Genomic DNA, 26,008 nt, shown 5'->3' on the forward strand with positions numbered 1-26,008 from the left:
TGCAGGGGAATGAAGGACACAGGGCAGAGGCACTGGGGCATCTCCGCAGGGGTGTGGAGTATGAGACTAGAAGTGTCTTGGGAATGACTGGGAATGACCAAACCTTTCTACACTGGTCTGCTCAAGCTCCTGCCCTGAAGTCAGTGAAGGGGAATTGCCCAAGAGCTAACAAAGGGGGCTTTCGGGTGGGGTTTCCCACCCAAGTTCAAGAAAAGGAGCAGACATCTGTATCACTGGATGGCAGTGTGGCCAGGCCAGCCTGGGCTGGCTTTGGTCACTATGGGTAGGAAACCTAGATATGCCTTTGTATATCCTTGTTTGTGTTTTGTTCTGGTTGTTGGACGTTTCCTAGGAAAGTTCCTTGGCAAAACTCCAAGTTTAGCTTGGCTGATCCAAGGGAAAAGGAGACTTGTTTGCACTTGTGTGGAAATCAGAGTGTTCAAAGGCAGGACCGAGGTTGCAGGGCAGGACCAAAGTAGTTCTGGGTGGCTTCATTGGCCGCTGTTCTCTGGGCAATTTCCTGGACCCCTTACCCCTCCTGCTTCCCTCCCCCACACCAAAGGCAGTGAGAAGCTTTGAGAGGAAGCCCCAAACATCTTTTAACCTTGCCAAGGCTGGGCCCCTCCCACAGGGGAGCGTAGGCCTTGGTGGGAGAAACACTCTAGGCTAAGTTCCCTATCAGAGCTCTCCCAGGGCACAGGCAGAGGAGCTGGCCCCTGCTGAGCTCAAGGGAGATGGACAGGGACCTAGGGTGGCATAAGCAGGTGGAGGGGCTGTCAAGGCCGAGGAGGGAGTAGGGCCTGGTTGAGGCAAGGATGGGGATGTAGGGTGAGGACAGAAGCGGGAGGGAAGGGAGGAAGGTGGAGTGGAGGCCACCTCCCTTGCACTCCTGGCCCCTCGTCCTGGAGACCAGTATCGGCTTCGGAACCTCCGCAGCAGCATGAGGAATGTGATGACCAGGAGGTCAAAGATGAGCTCGGCCATCTCCACCACAGACAGCACTGAGGAGCCAAACCACAGGCTCCACTGGCTGCCCAGGTTGGACAGGAGGGTAACCATCTGTGAGGGGAGAGAGGTACACTGACCATGGGGCAGAGGGTGGGCTCAGACAGAGGAGCCCCCTCCTCACTTACTTTGAATTCACAATCCCCTTCCTGCCTGAGGACCCCAACTATCCCCTCAGACCTTCCATGCCCCCCTGCTGCTGCTCTTCCCCTTTAGGAACACAGCTCCTGACTGGTATCACCCAGGAAAACTGGTAATGAGGCCAGTGGCGACTGGGGTGTGTCTCAAGGGCCTTCTCCCCATCATCTGACATACATGTACCTTCCACCAGCTCAAACCTCAAACCCCAACTCTAGCTCCCCTCCTTCCAACCCTCTCAACCTCACCCTCGACCCCACACCCATTTTCCTTGGTCCCCTACATTCAAGGCTGAAACTCTTCTGGCCCCCACAGAAGGAAAACCACCCTGCCAAGACCCCCCCCCCAAGAGAATTACAGGGTCTGTGAGGCAGGCCATACCGTGACAGAGGGAGATTCAGAATTGGTCTTGTAGTTCAGCTCCTTGAAGAAGATGTTGAGTTTAGCAACTCCACTTCTTTGGAGTGGGAGAGAGGTGGGAAGAAATATTAGAGGATTAAGTTCTTGAACCCTCTTCTAAACAACTGAATCAATTTCTCTTCCCAGATCTGGTTTCCCTCCCAGGGATTCCTATCCTATAGCTAAGACCAGGGCAGGACTCACCTTCTGTTGTTGATGGGGTAATTGTTCTGTAGGGACAGCATCTGGAAAATCCAGTCCTGGGAAAGAACAGAAGTGTCATGGAATTCATCCCTGTATTCCTCAGGTGCAGAGGAATGGGATCAGGTCAAGCCCACCAACACCCAGAGAAGGTCACAGAGTTACCCTTGCATGGACACAGGCATGTGTGCAAGTCCCCAATCTCTCCCTTCCCCACTTTACCTGGGATTTCACTGAGGGCCATTGTGAGTAACCAGCAGACAGCTTGTAATTGGTCACACTGAAGATGGAGAAAGGTGCTTAGTGATGGAGTAGGGCTCTCCCACTCCAAAGCTAGCTGGTTACCTTGTATCCTACCCAGTCAAGCAGCCTGCTGCCCAACCTGTGCCTGAGGGCAGGGGACACTCACCTGCATGGCTTCCGACACTTGGTGAAACAGCCCAGGCTGTCTGTAGAGAAGGCTCCCAGGAGCTTATAGTAGCAGTAGCCTATGGGTACAGCAAAGTGCCTGTTTCCTGAGGGCACCTTGACCTTCTCCACCACACCCAAGAGTTCTCCCCTCAGAACTGGGCAGCCAATTTACAAGAGTTTTTTTGCAACATTACAATGATGCCTATGAGTAGCAGCAACAATAAATGTTTATGAGCTGGGTATAGTGCCACATGCCTGTACTCCCAGTGGCTCGGGAAGCTGAGGCAGGAGGATTACAAATGCAAAGCCAGCCTCAGCAAAAGCAAGGCGCTAAGCAACTCAGCAAGACCCTGTGTCTAAATAAAATACAGAATAGGGCTGAGGATGTGGCTCAGTGGGTGAGTGCCCCTGAATTCAATTCCTAGTACTAAAAAAAAAAAAAAAAAAATGTATGAACAAACTAAGTTGGGGCAAAATATAAAGGTGTGTTCAATATGGACAGAAATCTAAAAGTCACAAAGAAAAATAGGAACAACTGTTTAAGAATAATGGTGTGAAGCCATAAAAAGATATTACTCTATAGCCATTAGGATGGTTACTATTTAAAAAAAATAAAATAAAAAAGGAAAAGATAAGGACAAGTACTGGTAAGGATGTAGAGAAACTGGAAACCTCATTTACTTCTTCTGGGAATATAAAATTGTGCAGCCATCTTGGAAAAGAGTGATAGCTTCCCCAAAAGATTAAACAGTTACCACAGAATCTAAGCAATCTCCTAGGTATATACCTAAGAGAATTGAAAATGCACATCCACACACATTGTACACAGATGTCATAGCAACACTATTCATAAAACCAAAAAGTAAAAATAACCTAGATTTCCATCAACAGATAAGAAAATTAACAAAATGTAGTATATCCACACTATGGAATATCAGTCATTAAAAAGAATGGAAGTGCTGATATGTGCTACAACATAGACAGACCTTGAAAATGTTATGATTAAGTGAAAAAAGTCACTCACAAAGACCATGTGTTGTTTGTTATAAGTTTCCATCTATATGAAGTGTCCAAAGCAGGCAAAGGTATAGAGACAAAAAGATTAGTGTTGTCCAGAGACTGACAATGAAGGGTAAGAAATTGAGGACTGCTACCTAGTATAAAAAGTTTCTTTTGGGAGTGATGAAAAGATTATAAAATTGATAGTGGTGATGTTACACAACCCTGAGACTATACCAAAAACCTAAAACTTGTACTAAAATAAAAACATATACTTTATTTATTTATTTTGGTGCCAAGGATTGAACCCAGGGGCACTTAACCACTGAGCCACATCCCCAGCCCTTTTTAATATTTTATTTAGAGACAGGGTCTTGCTAAATTGCTTAGGGCCTCACTAAGTTGCTGGGGCTGACTTTGAATTCACAATCCTCCTGTCTCAGCCTCCTGAGTTACTAGGATTATAGGCTGTCCCACTGCAAAACCATAAACTTTATTATGTTTTGGGGGGAGGGGTACCAGGGATTACACTCAGGGGGACTCAACCACCGATCCACATGCCCAGCCATATTTCATATTTTATTTAGAGACACTGAGTTGCTAGGCTGGCTTTGAACTTGAGATCCTCCCATCTCGGCCTCCCTTGCCGCTGGATTACAGGCATGTGCCACCGTGCCTGACGAAAACCATATACTTTAATTGAGTGAATTGTATGAGATATGAATTATCTCAATAAAGAAATTACCACAAGAAGAGCAGGAGGAAGAGGAAAACAAGAAGAAAGAGGAGCAGAAAGAGGAGAAAAGGACTATGGATTCCTCTACCAGTATTTGCCAAGTTCTAAGTAAGTTTATTTTGTCATCATTGCTACTTTTAGTCACTTAATTCAAAATCCTTCATCTCTGACCCAAATCACCAGAGCTGGAATCTTACATTAGGAAGAATGAGAAGCAACTGGGCCTTTTTCTCTGGGGACTAAGTCTTAGGAAACACATCAAACTGTTTTTAGCCTTAGTTCCTCTCCCTCGTCCTCACAACTTCTCAGCAATGAATATTGTTATTTTTTGCTCAAAGATCCTCAAAATCACAGCAATTTAGAAAAAATTATTTTTTCTAAATTGCTCCCACTGCTTTTTATATCCTGGGAGGCATCATGCCTTCCCTCTGAGCCTTCGTTTGCCTATCTGAAAACAGAGGTGACATCAGATGGCCTCTGAGTTCCCCTCAGGTTATGATGTGCTCCCATCTTCCCAAGGTCCCAGCCACACCTGGAAGGAACTGTCACGGGAAGAGAATGATAGAGAAGACACAGGCAAGAAAAGAGGCAGAAGCCAGGCATGTTGGCACATGCCAGTCATCTCAGTTACGTGGGGGGCTGAGGCAGGGGGATCACAAATTCGAAGCCAGCCTAAGCAACTTAGTGAGGCCCTGTCGCAAAAAATTTTAAAATGGCTGGAAATTTAGGTCAGCGGTAGAGCACCCCTGGGTTCAATCCCTAATATTGGAAAAAAAGGAAAGGTGCGGAGGGAGAAGGTGGGGAGAAAAGAGAAGAGGGCTGAAAAATCACTACTGACAGAATGGAGGCAGGGCTGGACTCTAAATTCTGGGTGAGATGATCAGCTCCTGGCATGGCCTCTGTGCCTGTTGTGCCTGTTACCATGTCCCTCAGCCTACCTCCTTGCCCATAAAGCCCTGGGAGGAAGAGGAGGGTGGAAAGGATAGCTGTGCCAGATGAAAGCCTGTGTAGCAGGAACACAGAAACATGACCCCTCAGAGCATCTTTGGGGTGTGTGCATATTCTTTTTTTTTTTTTTTTAATATTCTGGGGATTGAACCCAGGGGTGCTTTATTACTGAGCTACATCTCCAGCCATTTTTGTTTTTTACTTTGAGACAGGTCTCACTAAGTTGCTGAGGCTGGCCTTCAACTTGCAATCCTCCTGCCTCAGCCTCCCAAGTCGTTGGGATAACAGGTGTGCGCCACAGCACCCAGTTACCATGGTTTCTTGCTGGGATTGTCTTTCTCATCTTCCTAACACACAGTTTCCCTGCTGAACAGTTCAGCAGTAATGGAGAGGAGAAGAATTTGTCAACTCCTAAACCAGGATAAGGAGGAAAGGCCAGGAGTCTCCAAATTTGTTTGATTGTGCCCTCTTCCAGGTTAAAATATATATAAAATAAGCAAATCCAAGATATGTTTTTGATTTACAAATTACATAGCTGAACTACTGGATGGATATAGTATGTACATTCTAAAATGTATATATAATGGAAAATGTGAAGAAATGAGACAGACACATATGACTTCTAACATTTTCTTCCTGGGCCCGAGTTGTCCCCTGGAGCCAGTCCTGCTCAGCACCCTGTGAATGCCATGCTCCACAGGTACGAGATGGAGCCGCAGCAGGAGAGCAGGGAAGGGGTTGAGGGACATGAGCTCTTTCTTCCTTCTGCTTCAGGTTATTTTCAAATGGGGGCAATTCCTTAACAAATACACAAAAGCAGAGACAGAGAGCCAACAGGGAGGAACAGAAATAAAGGAAATAGATGGGTTGGAGGGGAAGGGAGGGGGCATGGGGTAATTAATGGTGGTTGAATGTGATGATCATCATTATCTAAAGTACAGGTAGGGAGACATGAATTGGTTTGAATATACTTTGTATACAACCAGAGATATGAAAAAGTGTGGTGTATATGTGTAATAAGAATTGTAATGCATTCTGCTGTCATATATAAATAAAAAATAAATAAAATAGAATAAATCATGTTGAAAAAAAGAAATAAAGGAAATACACAGAGAATGGGAGGAAAACAGAGGCAGAGAGTAAGGGCTGAGAGAGGGAGAGGGAGAACTCCTCAGGGTGGTGGGAGCCAGAGTCATGCCTCAGACAGAAGGCACTGGAGGAGAAAGCTCGGGGAAGCCCTGGGGTAGGGGGTGAGGCAGCCCAGGGGCCCCCAGGCTCTCACCCCAGGCGCTGTGCTTCCTGTAGTCGCAGTACTCCACATCCTTAGGCTTTGGGTAGAAGATGTAGGCGCAGCCACACTCCTTGATCATGCTCTCCTGGAAACAGGAGTGGATGCACACCTAGAGGAGAGATGGAATGAGAAGGAATCGCACTGGACCTCCATCCCTCTTCCCGCAACCTTCATCCCAAAGTCCCCCTCTCTCACCACCCCACAGCTCTGACTGACCACCGGGGCAGGCCTAGGAAACAGCTTGCCACAGAAGGAGTCTGGGCCTTACCTGCTGCGAGTACTTAGAAGGGTAAAGGTTCTTGACAGGGACATCACTGCCATTCTCAGTGCAGTCACCATAGTTGCCTCCAAGCCTATCCAGGGCTTCCTAGGAACCCAGGCACATCAAGAGGTCAGAGCAAGTGGCCCAGGCTTGTGCCAGGGTTCTGTCTTTCCTCAGTTTCAGGTCATATGGCACATCTTGCCAGCTCCTCCTATCTGCCTCCCAATCTCGACATGCTCCGCAGTCCCCAGGTCCCATCCCTCTACGACCTGATTCAAGGGCACTGGGCCCAGAGCATCCCCTGAGATCCCAAGCATCCCCTGAACCCCCTTTCAGCACTTCTCATCCAAGCTCCACTCCCCAGGATCCACTGCCCATGCCCTCTCAGCCATTCCCTTCCCCGCTGATTCCTACACCTGAAGATGACCCCATGCTCAAGGCCCACCCTATATGATCTTCCATAGTCCCTGGCTGTCCTGTCCACCTCCCCTGTCCTGCCGGCCTCTCTCCAATCTGGGACTCTCTTCCCAAGCTACCAGTTAGCATTCTTGCCTTCCTCATGCTGATGGAGGTCTCCACACCAGGCCGCAGGTTAAAGCCACCATCATCCATAAAAGCCGGCTCATCCTGCCCATGCACCATTACCCTGGCCCCAGTCACCGTGGACAGCAGGGGGATGAAGTCTTTCTGCTCTGTGCGCAGTGTCAGGGACAGACCTGGGGGATGCAGCAGGAACAGAGTTGTGGGATAGGTCTTAGAGAAGAGTCGGGGGATGGAAACCCACCCTCCTACCTTGCCTAGTCACTAATCTCTAAGGAGAGCACATCCAATTAGACCAGGAAATGGATTTGGCAACCCTGGGGCTGAATTCTGGGGGCAGGCAGGAAAGGACTGGGACAGGATTCCTCTCATGCCTGGAATGGACTATACAATGCCTTGGGGGAGAAAGAGAAGAGAAGATCCCTTCCAGGATAGAGACCCAGAAGGTACATGGCATCTCTAGGATGTGGGCCCAAGGTGAGAAGGGCTGGGGCAGAGATGGGGCATCTAGGTCCTGGGAGTTTCTCACCATTGTTGATTCCTGGCATGGAAGACATCCAGAGGTTGGAATTGTTCTTGTTGTTGAAAGTATAGCAATTCCCATACATTGGGTGGTGGAAGTGAGAGTAATTCCTTAGCAGAAGAGAGAGTAGGGTTAGAGGGGTATGTATAGGAAGCAGGAGAACAGGAAGAGGCAGAGAAGAATCATTCTTTTAAACACCTATAGGAGTTAAGCCTTTCAGAGCTGTCGGTTTCCAAATCACCTAGTATGCTCGATGGTGGGAGCTTTTCCCATGCTCCCCCTCTGTCTCCCTGGGGAGCCTCATTCTCACATCATATAAGAGGAAGCTCAGTCTCAGAGAGGTCAAGCAGCTGCCCAAGGTCACATAGACAGTGATGATGGCCCTGGGATTAGGCCCAGGACAACTACCTGTTAGCTCAGATTTCTCCCACCAAGCCATCTGACCTCACTTGTCTTGACTTATACGCTGCCTTGTGACTTCTCCTGCATTACAGCTGTGCCTTGTGAAGACTCTTACAGTACCCCTAACTTCTCACGTATCTACTTCTTAGTTCCCCATTTCGCAATCATGAGCTCCTTGAAGTTAGAAGCCACATCTCATTCATCTCTATATCATCTTGGTGTTCCTGGCATATAGGAGATAGTTAACAAATAGTTGCTGGGTGAATGAATGAAATAGGAATGTGGAGAATGAAATAGAGATGTGGAGGGGAACAGGGTTAAAGGTAAGAGTGAGACATGAGGAGCATGGTGCTAAGAAGAGGAAGTTCAGAGCCCAGGGGTAAAATGAGGCCAAGTGTTTTTCCAAGGCCTCCTGTACCAGCATGTCTCAGACTGATAGATCCAAAACTAATCTACAATAGATTTGGGAATCCAGAGAAAGCAATCAGAGGCAATGCTGTTGTAGTAACAATATGATCTGACAGCCAATAACAGGTTTCCAATCAAGGAGGCTGTGTTGGATTGCAGCAAGAGCCCACCTGAGGACAGAGGAAATCTATATTCTACTACCATTCCATCTTAGAGCTGGTGATGGGAGCAGGCGAAGAGGAAGATTAGGCTTTGACCTGTGAGAGGCAGAGGAGAAATGAAGAGAAGCAAAGAGAAGTCTAGTCAGAGGTAAGGAGTGGAGTTTTGCCTGTATGGCCCTGAACAAGTCATTTTTTTTTAACTCATTCTCCTTATCTACAAAATGAAGAGATTAGAAGAAGATGATCTGGAATATTCCATTGACCTTAAAAGCCAAAGGCACAGAGGTGTGAAATACCAGAATATATTTTAGGATGTGCTAGGAAGTCAGTATTTCCAGAGATGGGTTGGATGCAAAGAGTGACTGAAGAAGAGGCTACAGAAGTGGCCAGTCCTAAAGGGGCCTGCCTGCTGGGAGAGGAGACAGACACGATGCTGCAGATGTACATCATGGACAGCACGCAGCAGATGGAATCAGCAATGTGGATGAATCTTAAACCCACAAAGCTTAGTTTTTAAAGGTAGGGGATTGAATGAGATATATAATGCCGTGTACATAAATTAAATATGAATTTTGCAAAAACACAAAGAATATACATTAAGCATATTAATATAATGGCCTGTGAGAAGCCTTATAATGTGATGGTTAGAAGCACAGAATCCAGAACTGAATCTCTAAGCTTTAGAAAGTATTAGATAGCATGGTGGCACACACCTGAGATCCCAGTAACCCAGGAGGCCAAGGCAGGAGGATTGCAAGTTCAAGGCCAGCCTCTTCAATTTATCAAGACCCTAAGCAACTTAGTGAGACCCTGTCTTAAAATAAAAAAATAAAGGACTGGGGAGTGGCTCAGAGGTTAAGCACCTATGGGTTCAATCCCTGGTACCAAAAAAAAAAAAAATTAGAATTAATTTAATTAAATAATAAAAGTATTAAAAGTGGGATAAATTGATGAGGGCCTGGGTTCAATTCCCAGTACTACAAAAAAAGAAGAAAAGAAAAGACATCATACCAAACAAATTACTTAACTTCTCTGAACCTTAGTTTCCTTATCTGTAAAATCAAGATGTTAAAAATATGTACCTCACAGGTGTGATAAATTACACTTAGAACAGTGCTTAGCACTTAGTAAGAGCTGCATTGGTTTACTATGAAGATTACAGGGATTCATTAAGAGGGCTTAAATGAAAAGACAGACAAATGTAGGATATAGAGAATTTGGAGCATTCCTACAGTGCTGTTAGGAACGTAAAATAGTATAGCCATTTGACAAAGTCCGGCAGTTCCTCAAAATACTAAATCTAGAGTTACAATATGACACATCAATTCCACTCCTAGATTTATACCAAGAGAAATGAAAACATGCATCCATACAAAGACATGTACAAGAATGTTCATAGCAGTTTCATGTAAGATAGCCAAAAAGTGGGAATTACACAAATGTCTCTCAACTGAAGAATGGATAAAGCTACCTTCTAAATGTAATATTATTTGCCCATAAAAAGAAATGAGGTTCAGATACCCACTACAACATAAATGAACTTGAAAACATTACGCTTAAGTGAAAGAAGCCAACTGGTCACAGAAGACTCCATATTGCATGCTTCCCTTTATGTGAAATGTCAACAACAGGCAATTCATAGAAACAGAAAGCAGATCGGTGGTTTGCAGGGCTTGGAGGAGGGGAGTGAGTGGGGAACTGCTGATAAGCACCGGGTTTCTTTTTGGGGTGAGGACAATGTTCTAAAATTAGATAGTAGTGATCGTTGCACAACTCTGAACATTCTAAAAGCCACTAAGTTGTACATGTTACTAGGAAGAATTTATGGCACATATGCCATATCTTCAAATACTATTAAAGAAAAATTTAGGGCTATGGATGTATCTCAGCAGTTTAGCACTCACCTAGCATGTGTGACGCCCTGAATTCCATCTCTAGAACCACACATGCAAAAAAAGAAAAAGAAAAGATAATATGTGAAGGAAGGCTTTGTAGATGGGACAGGAGAGGGATAAGAAGGCTACACTAAGGTTGAGGTTGTATCTCAGTGGCAGAGCGCTTCCCTAGCACGTGTGAGGCCTTGGGTTCGAGCCTCAGCAACCCATAAAGATGAATAAATAAGGGTACTGTATCCATCTACAACTACAAAAAAAAATATTTAGGGGGCTGGGGATATAGCTCAGTAGGTAGAGTGCTTGCCTTGCATGTACAAGGCCCTGGGTTCAATCCCCAGCACCACAAAAAAAAAAAAAAAAAAAAAAAAAAAAAATATATATATATATATATATATATATATATATATATATATATATATTTTATACCAAGACAAATGAAATATATATATTATATGTGTGTGTGTGTGTGTGTGTGTGTGTATATATATATATATATATATATATATATATAATTTTTTTTTTAGGGAAAAAAATGTGCAGCTAACCTATGTTTTTAAAAAAAGAAGGCCACAATAAAGGATTCATGATTCTGAAGACCACAAGAGACCAAAGGATTTTAAACAGGACAAACTGGAATAGTTAAGTATAGTGAAATGCAAAAGTTCCTGCTATGGTTCAAACTCTCCCAGTTCTTGTGTTGGAAACTTAATCCCAATGTGTTAGGAAGTTTGGCCTAATAAGTGGTAATTGGGTCGTGAAGACAGAATCCTCATGAATGGATCAAGGTCATCATTGTGGAGGTGGGGCGTGCATTGTTAAAAATCAAGTCTGCCCTTCCTGCTTTCTTTTCACATGAACTCACTTGCCTTTTTTCTCCATGTAATACTATAGAGGCTTTCACCAAGAGCCAGCACCATGCTCTTAGACTTCCCAGCCTCTAGTACTAGAAGAATAAAATTTATTTTCTTTATAATTGTTCAGGCTGTGGTATTCTGTTACAGCAACAGAAAACAGACTGAGACACTTCCTTTGGTCACAGAATAAAGGGAGGATTTAGAAGCAGAAAAACAAATTAGGGGGTAGTTATAATAATCCAGGTAAGAACTGGGAAGAACTGAACCGAGGAAGTCACTTAAATGCCAAAACAAAGATGAACTATGGACTTTCTGTTGATGGGAGGCACAAGCATTGGGCAGGCAAAGGGAGAGGATGGAAATGAAAACTACAGGTGGGAAAGTGACAGTTAGAGAGGCTTGGTGGCAGGTGCCAGTTGACTCGGGCTTAGCTGCCCTACTTCCCAGCTGCTCACTCCTGTCCTCAAACAAACACTAAGACTAGAGACAGGAACCAAGTTGTGTGCTGAACAAAGTATATGTGAGGGGTGAATGGTAGGGGCAGAACCAGGTGACACCTGGCCCTGCTGCCATTCTCCAGCATAGGAGGGAAGGGCCCCTTGTAGAATGGAGATGCTGCCTCAGCACCCTTCCTCCGCCAGGCAGTGACATGGAGATGGCCCCCAAAGCTCAAGGAGCAGAAGCAGGAGGGGAAGGCAGGCGTAGGAGGAGGCCAGAGGCAACAGAATGGAACCCCCTCCACTCCCAGTCTTTCCCAGTTCTCAAAGAGACTACAGCGGCCATGATCTCTTTGCAAGGACATCATGACAGGGGTCCCAACATAAAGAATGCTTGAGGGGCATTGAGTAGGAAGAATCTTCACCTAATGCCGGCTTCTGACCCAGTTTAAGGACAAGAATATTGAGATCCATCAATCCAGTGGTGTATAAAGTGTCTTGACAAGTGTTACCTTGTGCACTCTGTGTTATCCTCATCATCTTCACTTGAGTACAAGTGCCAAAAGGGCAAGGACTTTTTTTTTTTTTTTTCTCTAATGTGCCTCAAGTGCCTAGAACGGTATCTGGCACATAGTCCAGACAGTTAAAAACAAAACAAAACAAAGCAAAACAAACAAATAAAACAACAACAACAACAAAAAAAAAACACTTTGGATGAATGAATTTCATTTTGTGTATTTTGTTTTGTTTCCATTTTACAAACAAAGGGCTCTGAAGAATGATGTGAAATGCTCAGTCACCCAACCAGGAAGTCACAGAACCAGAGTGGGAACTGGGTTTTAGTCTTTCAATCCACATATTTCACTACACTTACTACCTCCCAAATCTGTGTGAACTTTAATGCTAGTGAGAAAGAGGCCTTAGAAAGACCGAGAACCATGCTTCTACTTCTTGATTTCTCAAAGCCAGACCTTGAGCCCCAATCTTCCCAGGGAATCCAGATGAGGCCACTGCACTCAGACCTCGCAGGGCCTCCGGGTGACCTGTGAGGCAGAGGCATGGACCTGAGGCCAGTTCTTCCCCTTTACCCACTGTCAGCATTTCCACATTTAATTATCAAGCATTTTCTGGACCCATGGGCCTCAGGATGACCCAAGGGAGGCCCAGAGAAGAACACCCACCCCAGCAGAACCTACTCACGCCTGGTTGCAGGAGGCCTGGTTGAAGCGGCAGGTGAAGATGAAGTTGCCCAGTGCCTCCTCCTGCAGAGATGGTGAGGTATCTGGCAGCCTGGACAGAATGTTGATGTAATGGAAGCGGTACCACTCCCTCACCGCATCCACCCCTGATGAGTATGTTTGGTAGAAGCAGTCAGATTTGTTCTGGTTGCACTGGACACAGAGAGCAGAATGTTAGTGGGCCCAAAAGGCCAGCAGCAGGCCAGGGCCGAGGTCAAGGATGAGTTGTCTGGAGTTCTGAGGGCTGATGAACAGGGATGAGGAATAAGAATGCAATAGTGCAGAAAGGGTGGGAAAAGCAGAAGCCCAGGAGAGTGGGCCAGGGGAAAATGGATTTAAAGGATGGGTGAGCAGGGAAGAGTCACACTAATCATGTTCATTTATATACAGTTCATTTATATACTCCCTGCAGGGGGAAGAGCAAGAACTTCTCCCATTTCACTGGGGGGAAGACTGAGGAAACAAAAGGTGTGAATTTTGTTTTGTTTTTCAGACAGAGCTGGGCCTAGAAGACATTTCCTCTAATTTTGCCTTTGATTTTATTTATTTATTTATTTGGGGGACTGGGGATTGAACCCAGTGTCTCATGCATGCTAGGCAAGTGCTCTACCACTCAGCTACACCCACAGCTAATTTTGTATTTTAAAAATACTTTTAAGTCTCCCGTTTTACTGTCTCTAGTTCCCTGTCTTAGTCTAGTAAAGCCCCAGTTCTCCATTAGACTTCGAAGGTCCCAATTGAGCACCACCATTGAGAACCGGAGATTTTGAAAAGTGCATTTTCCACAATAGATTTGACTTCCTGTGGCTTAAACGCTGGAACATAGGCTCCCAGCGAGGAGACTGCACAAACTGGCTCACAGAAAGGTGTAATTTTATTTTTATTTTACATTTTATTTTTCTCTTTTCTTTCCATTCCATTTCATTCTGTTTTGTTTCATTTATTTAATTTGCCCGCAATCAGAAGAGCTAATTCTGCTTCGTTCATCTGTAGAGGCGGGTCCAAAGGGGCGGGGTCTGCGGCGTGGGCGGGGCCAGGGTGGGGCGAGTGGACGGGCGGGGCCCTTCAGCTGCCTTACCAGTTGGAAGCCGATCTTCCAGTCTTTCCTGTCCACTTGGGGGTTGTTGTCCCGCATGCTGGAGGTCGCGCCGCGTGCTCTGCGGGCCTTGTGGGGCTGGGGCAGGACCCGCAGGCGCTGCAGTGGGTGCGGCAGAGTGCCCCCGAGATCGCGACGGCCGCGGGGACTGGCCAGGCGCGTGTTGAACTTGTATTTGTACAGGTCAAAGAGCGTCTGCTCTGTGATGTGGTCCAGCTCCTCCAGCTCCGATTTAATTTCATTATACCTGAAAAGGGTTACGAGAAAAGGGTCGAACTGGAGGCGGCCCTACACGAAGGCCCGGCTTGTCGGTGGCTTGTCTCAGTTTCCTCATCTGTAACATCTGCAACGGGTGAGGGTCGTCCGCGTGAAGCTTGTGGATATCGCCCTATTAACAGGGATCTCTCGCGGGAGCGGGGCGGGGCGTAGGGGGGAGTGTAGATAGGTGTGTCTGCGGAGGAAGTGGGAGGCACAGCGAACCTCGGTCAAGGGGACATTGATGGACATCTGTTAGAGCCACAGGCGCGAGGCGCCTGTCTGTGAGGCGTGCTTATCCCACTCCTCCGGGCCTGGAAGGGAACCAGGAGCTCATCTGCCTTTTCTTGGTCCAGACACTTCCTCCAGCCCTCGTTGCTAGTCCCCTAGGGGAGGGTGACTTTGGGCCAGTGTGTCTGCCACCAGGCACCTTGTAAATCAAAGGTTCTCAACTGCGCTCTTAGAATCTTTCCGAAGAACTCTAAAAATACCAGATGCCACAGCCATTCTTGCCCCTTCCTCCAAAGGCTCAGTTTTATAAATTAAACGTTATTCAGTATAAATCTTCATATTGTTCCTCAATACTGGACCAATTACACCTCAATTAAAAGTCCACATAGCTGGCTTTGGGACTACAATTTACTAAAGCAAGACAGACATCTAGACCTAATAAATGAAGCTGAATGATACGAAACCAATATAGAAAAATTAATTGTATTTCTGCATTCCTCAATGAGACACTGAAAAATGAAACTACAAAAACAATACCATGTTTAAAAACATAACATCCAGGATTAAGTAACAGATGTGCAAGATCCCTATACAGAAACTGTACTGAAATTCCTGCTAAAAAGAAATCAAAGACCAAAATAAATGGAAAGATACAGATGACTAGGGATCAGAAACTCAATGTAGCTCTCAAATTGATGTTTAGAGTCAACACTATCACAAGCAAAATTACAGCATTTTAAAATAAATCAACAGACTGGTTCTAAGATTTATATGTAAATACAAAGGACCTAGAATGGCCAAAACAACTCCAGAAAAGAAAAGCAAGGAATATTTATACTACCTAATATTTACTCTAAAGCCACAGTAATCACAAGTGTGGGTGGACTTGAGGTCTCAGACCAGTAATCCCAGTGACTCTGGAGGCCAAGGCAGGAAGGCAGATTGCAAATTCAAGGCTAGCCTAGGCAATTTAGCTAGACTTTGTCTCAACACAAAAAAATAAAAAGGGCTAGAGATGTGGCTCAGTGATAAAGTGCCCTGGGTTCAATCCCCAGTACCCACTCCCCAAACACACACACACACACACATACAAAGAAGCTCAGAAATAAACTCACATATAATATGGTCAACTGACCAAAACTCTGAGTGAATTCAGTGGGAAAGAATTTTTAACAAATTAATTAATTGTGCTGAAACAGCAGGATACTGTAAAGACAAAATGATTTCTACTTATCCTATACACAAAAATAAAAGATGAATCATATAACAAAATATAAAATTCAGAACCATTAAAATGGAAGATATATTCATGAGCTTCAGGTAGGTAAAATTTTCTTGTAAATTAAAAAACAAACAAACAAACAAATAATTCCTATAACAACTTTTTGAGGCAGACACATTTATGAATAGATCTTCATTTTTAGATCATCTATCTGGGCTCTGGTCATTATACATTGTTGGTGAGAACATAAAATGGTACAACCACTTTGGAAAATAATCTGTAAATTTCTCAAAAGGTTAAACAGAGTTACCATATAATCTATCAATTCCACTCCTAAGAAAAATAACATAGACCCGCACATAAAACTGTGCATAAATGTTTATAGTAGTACTACTTGCTCATAATATCAAAAAGTAGAAATAATCCAATATCCATTAGTTGATGAAAGTATAAATAAATAACATATCCACACATTGGAATATTTTTATTCAACAATAAAAAGAAATTAAGTATGGATACATGCTACAACATGGATGAACTGTGAAACTATTACACTAAATGAAAGAAGCTACACACAGAAGACCACATATACTATAGTTGAGTTAACATGAAATGTTCAGAATAGGCAAATCCATAGAGATAGAAAATACATTAATGGTTGACCAAGGCTGGGGGTTAAGGGAATGGGGAAAAGGGAATAGGATTTCCTTTTAGGATGATGAAAATGTTCTAAAATTAACAATGGTGATAATTGCACAATTCTGTGAAAATAATAAAAATCATTGAATTATACACGTTAAGTGAATAAATTATGATATGGTGATGTGAATTGTACTTCAATTAAGCTGTCCTTTAAAGAAAAAAGAAAAGAAAAAGAAAGATATCTAAGGAAAAGCATCTTGGTATTTAAAGACCTCTTACAAATCAACAATAGAATAATTTATATATTGTGAAAAAAAATACATTTTTTAAAAAATGAGCAAAAAGAGATGCACTAAACACATGAAAAAGTACTCAACATAGTCCTCAGGAAATTGCAATTAAAACCATAATGAGGGGGCTGGGGACATAACTCAGTGGTAGAGTGTTTGCATGCATGAGGGTTCCATCTCCAATATCAAAAAAAAATTAGACTGGGGGGGTTGGGGGCGCTGGGGTTGGGGCTCAAAGGTAGAGCGCTCGTCTAGCATGCATGAGGCACTGGGTTCGATCCTCAGCACCACATAAAAAAATAAAATAAAGATATTGTGTCCACCTATAACTAAAAAATAAATATTAAAAAAAGAGGTACCATTTAACATCTAGTAGGAGAGCTAAAACTAAAAACATCAACAGCTCCAAATGTTAGTAAGAATGGAAAGCAACTAGAATTCTCCTAGACTGCTGGTGAGAGTATAAAATGGTACAATCTCTTTGAAGGACTGTTTGGCAGTTTTTTATAAAGAGTTAAACATGACCTTATGGCATTATGACCCAGCAATTTCACTTCTAGATATTTTACCAATTCCACTCCTGGCTATTACCCAAATGCAAGGAAAACATAAAAACCTGCACATGAACATTCATAGAAGTTTTATTCACAATAACCAAAAAACTTGGAAAAACCCAAATGTTCATCAAAACCATTCCACAGTTAAAAAGATCTGAGATACACACACACACACACACACACACACACACACACACACACGGGATGAATTTTAGAAACATTAAGCAAAATAAGCCAGTCACACATACAAGTAAATACATATTGCATGATTCCATTTAGATGAAGTCTAAAAACAAGCCAACTAATGGCTCTACCACTGAGCTATACCCCCATGTTTAAAAGAGCCCCCTATAATTTCAGCAACTCAAGAAGCTGAAGCAGGAGGATTGCAAGCACAAGGCCAACCTGGACAACTTAGTGAAATTCTGTCTCAAAAAAAATTTAAAAAAAAGGGCTGGGGATGTGGTTCAGTGATAGAGTGTCTCTAAATTCAATCCCCAGTACCATTGATAAATAAATAAGCAAACAAACAAATAAAAGAACCCCCACATGTCCTAATGTGCAGCTACATCAACCACAGTCTAATCTAGATCCTCACATCCTCCTCCACTTGGCCCTACAAGTCTAGCTGCTGGACATTTATCCCCTCATAGCCTCATAGGAAAAAATGTAACTCAGGTGGAAGGAGTGTGTTTGGCCTTCTGAGATGCTTATTTGATATTGGCAATTAAAAGGATGATAATAATAGCTATCATTTATTGAGCATTCACTAGGAACCAAGCATGCATTGTGGCACTAGAATGTGCATTATTTACTCTTCAGTGTGACTCAGTAACCACTCTTAGCTGACATTATTGACATTCCCTTTTTGTGGTGAACAATCTGAGACAGGGCTGGGGATGTAGCTTAGCGGTAGAGCTGTTGCCTAGCATGAATAAGGCCCTGGGTTTTATACCCAGCACTGCAGAAAATTAAAATTTAAAAAAAAAAAAAGCTGAGCATGGTGGTGCATGCCTATAATCCCAACAGCTCAGGAGATTTAGGCAGGAGAATTGAGAGTTCAAAGCCAGCCTCAGCAAAGTGAGGTGCTAAGCAACTCAGTGAGACCCTATCTCTAAATAAAATACAAAATAGGGCTGGGGATGTGGCTCAGTGGTTGAGTGTCCCTGAGTTCAATCCCGGGTATGCCCCCCAACCCATCCCCAAAAAACCCTAAGACATGGTGATTTGTTCAAGACAGCACAGCCAGGAAATGGATCAAATGGAGCTCTACCTATCACATTGTCCTTCATTCTGTCCCCATAAGAGGCAGAGTCAACTGAAAGTGAGTCCTGTTGTCCCAGCTGCATACCTTCTACCTATGAGATGTTGGGTAAGTAACCCAACTTTTCTGAATCCCAATCTCAGTTCTTCATGTGTAAAATGGGCAGAACACTAAAGCTTCATATGAAGCTCTTGAAGAGTTAAATAAGAAAATATTCAAAGCAAAAAAGACTATCAACTATCAGGAAGACAGACAGGAGTCCAAAGTCCAGGAAAGTGAAGTGTCTTTTTCGAAGTCATACAGGAAGAACCCAGGTCCTCCAGCTTGGCTGGAGTCATTGTCATGACACCATCTAGGCCCCTGTGCTGCCTCGTTTACCTCCCTCTCACTCACCACCAACTCCAAGCTATCACTCTTCCCCATAGGGCACCCTCTATCCCTATGCCAGGCTTTCCCCTTCATGCTGTTCATCATATCTGGTCCCTCCAGCCTCTTCCAGAGGGAATGCTGAGGAGCACACACCCTAACACTGCCTGGTCTTCCAGCCCCTGACCATCCTCCTCCCCACCAAACCCATGACAAGGCCTCTAGAAGAGGCTGGACTCCACACAGAGCTCCCTTATGTCACTTCCCTCCTTGTTTTCCACTTAAGACAGGAATGACCTCCCTCCCTAACTTCCTGACATTAGAATTCCTCTAACAGGAGGCAGAGCCTGGAAGTTGACACCTATAGCCAAAAGAAACAGAGAAAAATACACCAAAGCTGGGCACAAGAAACACACAAGCCCCTTGACTCGCCAGTGTGTACGTGGGGACCCAGCCCCACTCTGCTTCCTTCAGGGTCTGCTTAGAAACCTTGACATTCCTTTCTTTGGCCCCTTCCCCAACCCCATTCTTCACCTCTCAGCACGTCCAATCTTGTCTCCCAGGGGATCATGAACACAACCTCAATGGAGTCTAGACAGACAGACAGACAGACACACACACACACACACACACACACACACACACAAACTTCAGCTTATACTACAAGGCATTCACAGGCAGGAGCCCCACAATTAGCCCTCACCTCTGAGCCTCCTTGAGGATGGAGATCACCCCTCTAGAGTCAGTCCTAAGCTCTCAAATCACATGTGAAACTTAGTCCTGGCCAAGACATTTTAAGAACAAGATACTTCACAAACCAAGGACAGTTCAGAGGACAGACAGTCAGGATGGTGAGAAATCTAGAAACCATTTCAATTTAAGGAAATATTAAAGGTAAGTTCTTGCTGCAGTGAGCTCCACCCACAGCCTTCAGAAACTAAGCTCTACTCCGTTTTCCAGGCTCATATTCTAACCTCACACTGTGCTGGTTAGCTTTGGATAAGTTACTCATCTTCTTTATATCTCTGTTTCATCATCCATAAAATGGGAGAAATAACATCTGCTTTCTAGTGTTGTAACAAGGATTAAATAGTCAGTATAGGAAAAGAATTGGACAGAGTACCTGGCCGAGTAAAAACTATACAACTGCTACTGTTGTTTTTATTATCATCACTACTATTATTATTACTATTATTGGGGGAAAAAAAAAAAAAGGTAAGGAGACAAAGGAGCACCATCTGCCACTTATCTACCACATGACCTTGTGGTCTGACCAAAAGTGGAACTAAAGATGCAGATTCCAATTCTGACTCCTCCACTCCACAGCTGGGCGACTTTGCAAAGCCTCTAGGTTATCAATCTTCGACATTCTCATCCTTCTATGGGGATACTTGCTTCCTCATCTAAGCAGCGTGATATGAGATCAAAATGTGAGAGTGCACTCTGCATCCTGCAGAGTAGCAGCTACTGTTACAGCTGTACCTGAACTAATAGCCATGTTACTTCAAAATGCAGAACCAAAAGGTAGAAGTTACCAGGAGGAAAACTGTAGCTTTACCTAAGGAAGAATTTTCTAGTAGTAGCTACTGCAGAGGGAATAAGGTTTCTGCCTGGAGAAGCACCCGATCAGTATGGGAGGCTCAGAGAGTCCAAGTCTGAGCTGTCTCCCTGCCAGGCCTGCAGAGCAAAGCCTGGTATTCCAGATGGTGAGTTGTAGGGCCCCCCATGGTCAGGGATGACTCTCTAGCTCAAACCTACTCTCCCTCCCTGAAGTGGCTCTCTTTGGGAAATTGTCCCTTTCCTCTCTCGTTCTTTTTTTTTTTTTTTTTTTTTTTTTTTGGTATTGGAAATTGAACCTAGAGGGCTTTAACCCCTGAGCCACATCCCCAGCCCTTTTTGTTTTTCATTTTGTGACAGAGTCTCTTTAAATTGCTTAGGGCCTTTTTAAGTTGCTGAGGCTGGCTTTGAACTTGCAATCCTCCTGTTGGAATTACAAGCATGCGCCACTATACCCAACCTCCTCTCCCATACTTGTTTACCAGGGCCCCTGCTCTGCCATCTCCAAAAAAAGATTTCACAATTCATTGTTCAAGAACCGTGGGTTTTCCCTTAGGTCTGGACTAGCTCTATGTTCCAAGGATATGAATATGAATATGAAATTTCCTTTGGGTGAAAAACCCCTCTGTGGGCCAGAAAGAATGGGACAGCAGTGGTGTGGACCCTTCCCTTCAGATTCTTAGCACTTCCTTGCTTAGGACAGCTGTCAGCCTTGTCCCCTTTCCTGGATATTATACAAAGCAGCACAGCCCCATAGGCAGGACCATCTTTTTACTCTCCCTCTAGTGGCTGCAGTCCTCAGCTGGTGGACACTGCAGCTACCATCTGCTCCACTCCAGTTCCTCTATCTCAACCTATTCCGACACCTTCCCTTCATTCCCTGGGGGAGCCACACAGCTCCTCCCTCTGCCCCAGCTCCTCCCTCTGCCGGGCTGCTCTGACTCACACTCGGGCAGGTTAGCACTCACGGGGCTGCAATTATTAGCCTGTCTACCCACCCTACCTCTCTCCTCCAACAGAGCCACCAGCCTGGATCCCTGCCTGCTCAGGACTCCTGAAAAGTACCCCTCCTCTAACTATCACTCTTCCCACTGGCTCCTACCACTGCCCCAACCCTGAGAAGCCTTTGCCTGCTCTTGACTTTCAGTGTAATGGGAGAGAGCGCTTTGATATCAAACAAAATTGGTTTGTGATTGCTTATCTGCGTGCACTGGTTCTTGGTAGTGATTTTTGAATCCCAGTTTTTACCACTTGCTACCTGTCTGGACTTGGCCAAGTTACTTAACTTTCTGGGTCTCAGTTTCCTCATCCATAAAATGGGATAATGGTACCAACTTCCAAGAAGATGTGAAGATTAAATAATTTAATATCATTTAATTCCGATTTTTTTTTTTTTTTTGGTACCAGGGATTGAACCCAAGGGCGCTAAACTTACACTGAGCCACATCTCCATTTTTTTTTTTTTTAGTTGTAGATGGACACAATACCTTTATTTGTTTTTATTTTTATGTGGTGCCAGGAATCGAATCCAGTGTCTCATGCATGCTAGGCAAGCGCTTTACCACTGAGCCACAACCCCCACCTCCCATCCCTTTTTATATTTTATTTAGAGACAGGGTCTTGCTGAGTTGCTTAAGGCCTTGCTAAATTGCTGAGGCTAGCTTTGAACTCCCAAACCTCCTGCCTCGGCCTCCTGGGCTGCTGGGATTACAGGCCTGCACCACCATGCCCAACTTAATTTAGGTTTTGATTCATTTGGAAAAATGCTTGGCACATAAATATACATAGCAATAGCTATTATTGTTATCATTTTATTATTATTATGTGGACTTGTTCAAGTTATTTCACTTGATAAACCTCAATTTCCCCATCTGAAAAATTAAATATATAAAAATACCCACTTCCCTGCACTTGTTAATTAAATGAGGAGGGCTGGGGATATAGTTCAGTTAGTAGAATGCTTGCCTCGAATGCCCAAGGCCCTGGGTTCAATCCCCAGCACCACACACACAAAAAAGAAAGAAAAAGATTAAATGAGACCTGGAGTCATGGCTCAGTGGTAGAGCACCTGCTTAGCACCAGTAAGGCACTGGGTTTGATCCTCAGTGCCACATAATTAATTAATTAATTAATTATATATATATATATATATATATATATATATATATATATATATATATATATATATTTAAAGGTGTTGTGTCTATCTACAACTAAGAATTTTTTTTAAAGATTAAATGAGATAGTATCTAGAAAGCATTCAGCACAGGAGTAAGCACAAAGGAGGTGTTTGGTGTGCTTGCCCTGTGCTTGGGAGCCTTCCCTTCCTCCTTTCCTTCCTAAGTGTTCTCTCCCTCCTAACTCTACCACAGTGTGTCCAGCAGGAGGGATTGTTATGCAGTAGCCACCTACCTCCCAACCTGGGAGCCCCTAAGGACTGTGATTTCCATTCCCTGCAGTTTTATCCTGTCCTGTCCTGGAACCAGCCCCCAGAAGAACTCTAGAAGATACTCAGGCCTCAACAGATTCACCCCTGCCCTCTCCATATCTCATCAACATCTTTGAAACCACAAATATTTATTGAGTGCCTACTACCCTGCTCATGGCCTTCCCCAGACCTGTCCTCCTGCTCCTGCTATGTTCCCCACCTCCATTTTGGCCTAAGGGAATGAGAGGGGGAGGAAGCTTACAGGAAAAATGAGGCTGAGGGAAGGAATCAAAGAGGGCCCAGAAATAAGAGGGAAACATCATCTGATTGGAGATTTCATTTATTGCATGTCCCACATCCTGTGTATTAAGAAGGAGCAGAGTTTAGGGATCGGGCAAACAGATGAGTCACAGTTCAGTCACTATCCCTGTGAACTGGTGACTTATCTCTCTTTGCCTCAGTTTCCTCTTGTGCAAAACAGGGAAAATAGTTCCTGCCTCCATAGGATTTTGTGAGAATGTCATGAGCTGGCTGTCAGCACTTAGCAGTGGCTGCTGCATACAGTAGCTTACTCAGCAAGTGGCCCCTGCCCTGGATATTATATGAAGAGAGTATTTTCTCTCCAGAACAGGACTTCCCAACCCTTATTAGTTCACAATGCACCTTAGGACACAACAGACTATATGAGGGACCTCCACCCGCCACATATAACCAATCCCAACCATCCATAACCACACACATTCCCAGTGGGTGTGCTCATACGCTCATGTGCATACAAAGACTCATAAAAGATCTTGCACTCCTAGAAGGCAGACTGACTCATGATTTTCATTATACTTATCACAGTGTACTGCAGTTATTTGTTTATATTCCTACCTCTCCACCTTATTTTAGCTTTGTGTCCCCACTACCTAGAGCTAAGTACCTCCAATCAAGGTTGTTGAGTTATTAATGAATCCATTTTCTCTGGGCCTAGCACTGTGGCTGGCTTTACGCAGGTGTTCTCAAGGTGTGGCAGGACTGAGTGAATACAAATAAAAGGTATATGTAAACAGCCCTGCCCTCCTCTCTTCTCCATGGTTACCACCCTCTCTAATTTCCAGACTAGAATTGGCAAAGAGTGCTGATGAAACCCAAAAATATCAAGGTACACACAAGCCTGTGAAGGTCAGGCACCTGAGCAGGGGCCTCCATATCTTAGCAGGATCTTTTGGAAACAGTTGACAAGGGGCGGCTCTCTATCCTACCCCATTCTTCTCTAGCTTCTCTAACCCCTTGGGTAAGGCTTGCTTTAAGCCCTAACCTCCACCCACCCCACACACAATGCTTTCTCCACAGCAAGCTCCCCTTCCACACAAAGACTGACCTCACCCACCTCCAGGGCACCTGCATGGCCTGGCCTCACCTCACCTGGCCTCACATCTCCATTAGACTCTTTTTTATGGTGGTGGTGGTGGTGGTTATTGCCAGGGATTGAACCCAGGGCTTTGCACATGTTAAGTACACACTCTACCACTGAGCTACACCCCAGCCCTACATCAGATCCTTCTGCAGAAGTGGCAGAGACCTTGTTCTAGAAGGTTGTCATCTTGCTCCAGGAAGCAGTGGGGCTGAGCTCGACCCTGCCCTTTTGGAAATTATCAGTATGTCCACCTCCTCAATTCCCCCTTTCAGGAAGAAGAGGGATGGGAATGGAGTGCCCTGCTGGTCCAGCACTCCTCTGTGGGTGAGGCTGGCTCCACTGGGCAGGAATGCCATTCCACCAAGTAGAGAGGGGGGACTCCCTATCTTGCCCAGAGGGGTTCAATCTGGGTACAAGAACATCAGCTCCTCCCCCTGGGCCTGCGGGTTCTGCCTGACGGATGAGCACTTCTATGCCCTCTGACCACTTTTCCAGGTGCAGGCAAGTGGCAGAAGACGGACTGACCTGTAGGGATTGAGAGTGCAGACCGTGACAGCAGGGAAGACGAGCTTGTCAGAGTTGAGGTTGATGTTGAGGCTGACAGGGTAGCTGAAGTACTCTTCAAACATCAGGGCAAACTGCCAGTACATCATGCCAAACGTACAGAGCCAGAGCACGGCCCAGAAGGCTGTCTTCATGCGGTTGTGCTTGGAGCACACCAGGCGGATGGCACCGTGGATGGTGGTATTGTTGCAAAAGAACTGGAAGAGCTCTCGGTAGGAACGGTGGAACTCGATCAGAGCCTCCTCCTCCTCTGTGGGCTGCTGGGGGACTTCAGGTTCGGGGCCCAGCCCCTGCTCCTCACGCTTGTCCCCCTTCATGAACCCTTGGATGGGTGGGGGAGGGCAAGGGTCTTGCTCCTTGAGCTTGTCCCCCTTCATTGAGCCCTTAGGTGGGTTGGGGAGGTGATGGTCAGGGTCAGGCTGAGCTCAGGGCTTTGGGAGCCCTCCCTCATCAACAACTTGGGCCCAGAGTGAGGCTGGCTTGGGCCATGCCCACATCACACCCTGAGTCCACTTTCCCCCCTCTCCTCCCTCCCGCCCTCCTCCACCTCTCCAGGAGCCAGCTGACCTGCTGGAGTCCGGGCCAAGGAGCTGGCTCTGGGCTTCCCTGGAGTGGCCTCTCTGCTTCCCAGATAAGGCCACTTTTGCTTTCCACGCTAACACCTTCCTTTCTTTCTCCACAGCAGGAGGCCTCTGCCTGCTGGTCAGTCGGCCTCTGGCCCTCTTCCTTCAGGACTGTGGCTTGGCTTCTGCCTCTCACCCCCTCTGCCTGCCTTCTGCTTCTCTTCTCTCTCTCTCAGTTCTCCTCTTCCTTGCCAGTCTCCTCTCCCTGTGCCAGGCTCTCTGATCCTGCCTCTCTTCCTCTTCCTCCTCAGCCTTTCCCTTTCTCCTCCTGGGCCCTCTCCTCCTGTGTCTGGCCCTGGCCTCCAGCTCTGTCCTGACTCCCTCTCTGCCCTGGGACTGCAGGGCTCCAGGAGGTCTGAGCTGCCTCCTTCTCCCTACTCCCAGGTGTGGCTGGGCTAGGACTGGTTCCTTTCCAGTTGAATCTGGCAGCCAAGCCTCTCCTCCCCCTCACCTGACAGGTGCAGCGGCCTGGCCTGGGAGCCCGCCTGCCTGCCTGTTGGCCAGGGATGGAAGGGACAGAAGCCTCATTAGCATCTCAATTAAAGGTGAGCAGGGTGGAGGGAGGAGCAGAGGAGGAGTTGGGGCTGAGAGCTCTCCAAAGAAGGAGGACTCCTGGGGACAGGAGTGTGGGGACCTGAGAAGGTGGGAGGAGATGTGAGGAAG

General features: G+C 45.3%; 1 protein-coding gene across 2 annotated transcripts; it reads right to left on the minus strand.

The window, feature by feature from the left end:
• Positions 1-547: 547 nt before the first annotated feature.
• Positions 548-25,099, minus strand: Scnn1a (sodium channel epithelial 1 subunit alpha). 2 transcript variants are annotated; one of them, XM_076852573.1, is made up of 12 exons: positions 24,684-25,099; positions 13,927-14,191; positions 12,811-13,001; positions 7,460-7,563; positions 6,943-7,106; positions 6,397-6,495; positions 6,120-6,237; positions 2,153-2,231; positions 1,966-2,023; positions 1,747-1,802; positions 1,525-1,600; positions 548-1,059 (listed from the first exon to the last, which is right to left on the minus strand). In XM_076852573.1, exons 1-12 carry the CDS (start codon positions 25,097-25,099, stop codon positions 679-681), a joined length of 2,007 nt encoding a protein of 668 aa, XP_076708688.1. In that variant the 3' UTR covers positions 548-678. The 2 variants fall into 2 exon arrangements, with proteins under 2 accessions (XP_076708688.1, XP_076708689.1); XM_076852574.1 differs by lacking the exon at positions 24,684-25,099 and adding an exon at positions 10,329-10,358 and having other exon boundaries at positions 13,927-14,229.
• Between the last annotated feature and the right edge of the window lie 909 nt (positions 25,100-26,008).

Source organism: Callospermophilus lateralis, chromosome 4 (assembly GCF_048772815.1).
Source record: "Callospermophilus lateralis isolate mCalLat2 chromosome 4, mCalLat2.hap1, whole genome shotgun sequence".
Taxonomy (NCBI): Eukaryota; Metazoa; Chordata; class Mammalia; order Rodentia; family Sciuridae; genus Callospermophilus; species Callospermophilus lateralis.

Coding starts and splice junctions, on each gene's coding strand:
- Scnn1a (XM_076852573.1), bottom strand. CDS start 25,099: ATGAAGGGGGACAAGCTCAAGGAGCAAGACCCTTGCCCTCCCCCACCC. Junction 7,564..12,810: donor CAGGCCTCCTGCAACCAGGC/GTGAGTAGGTTC, acceptor TCTTCTGCTAAG/GAATTACTCTCACTTCCACC. Junction 6,496..6,942: donor CCTCCATCAGCATGAGGAAG/GCAAGAATGCTA, acceptor CTGGGTTCCTAG/GAAGCCCTGGATAGGCTTGG.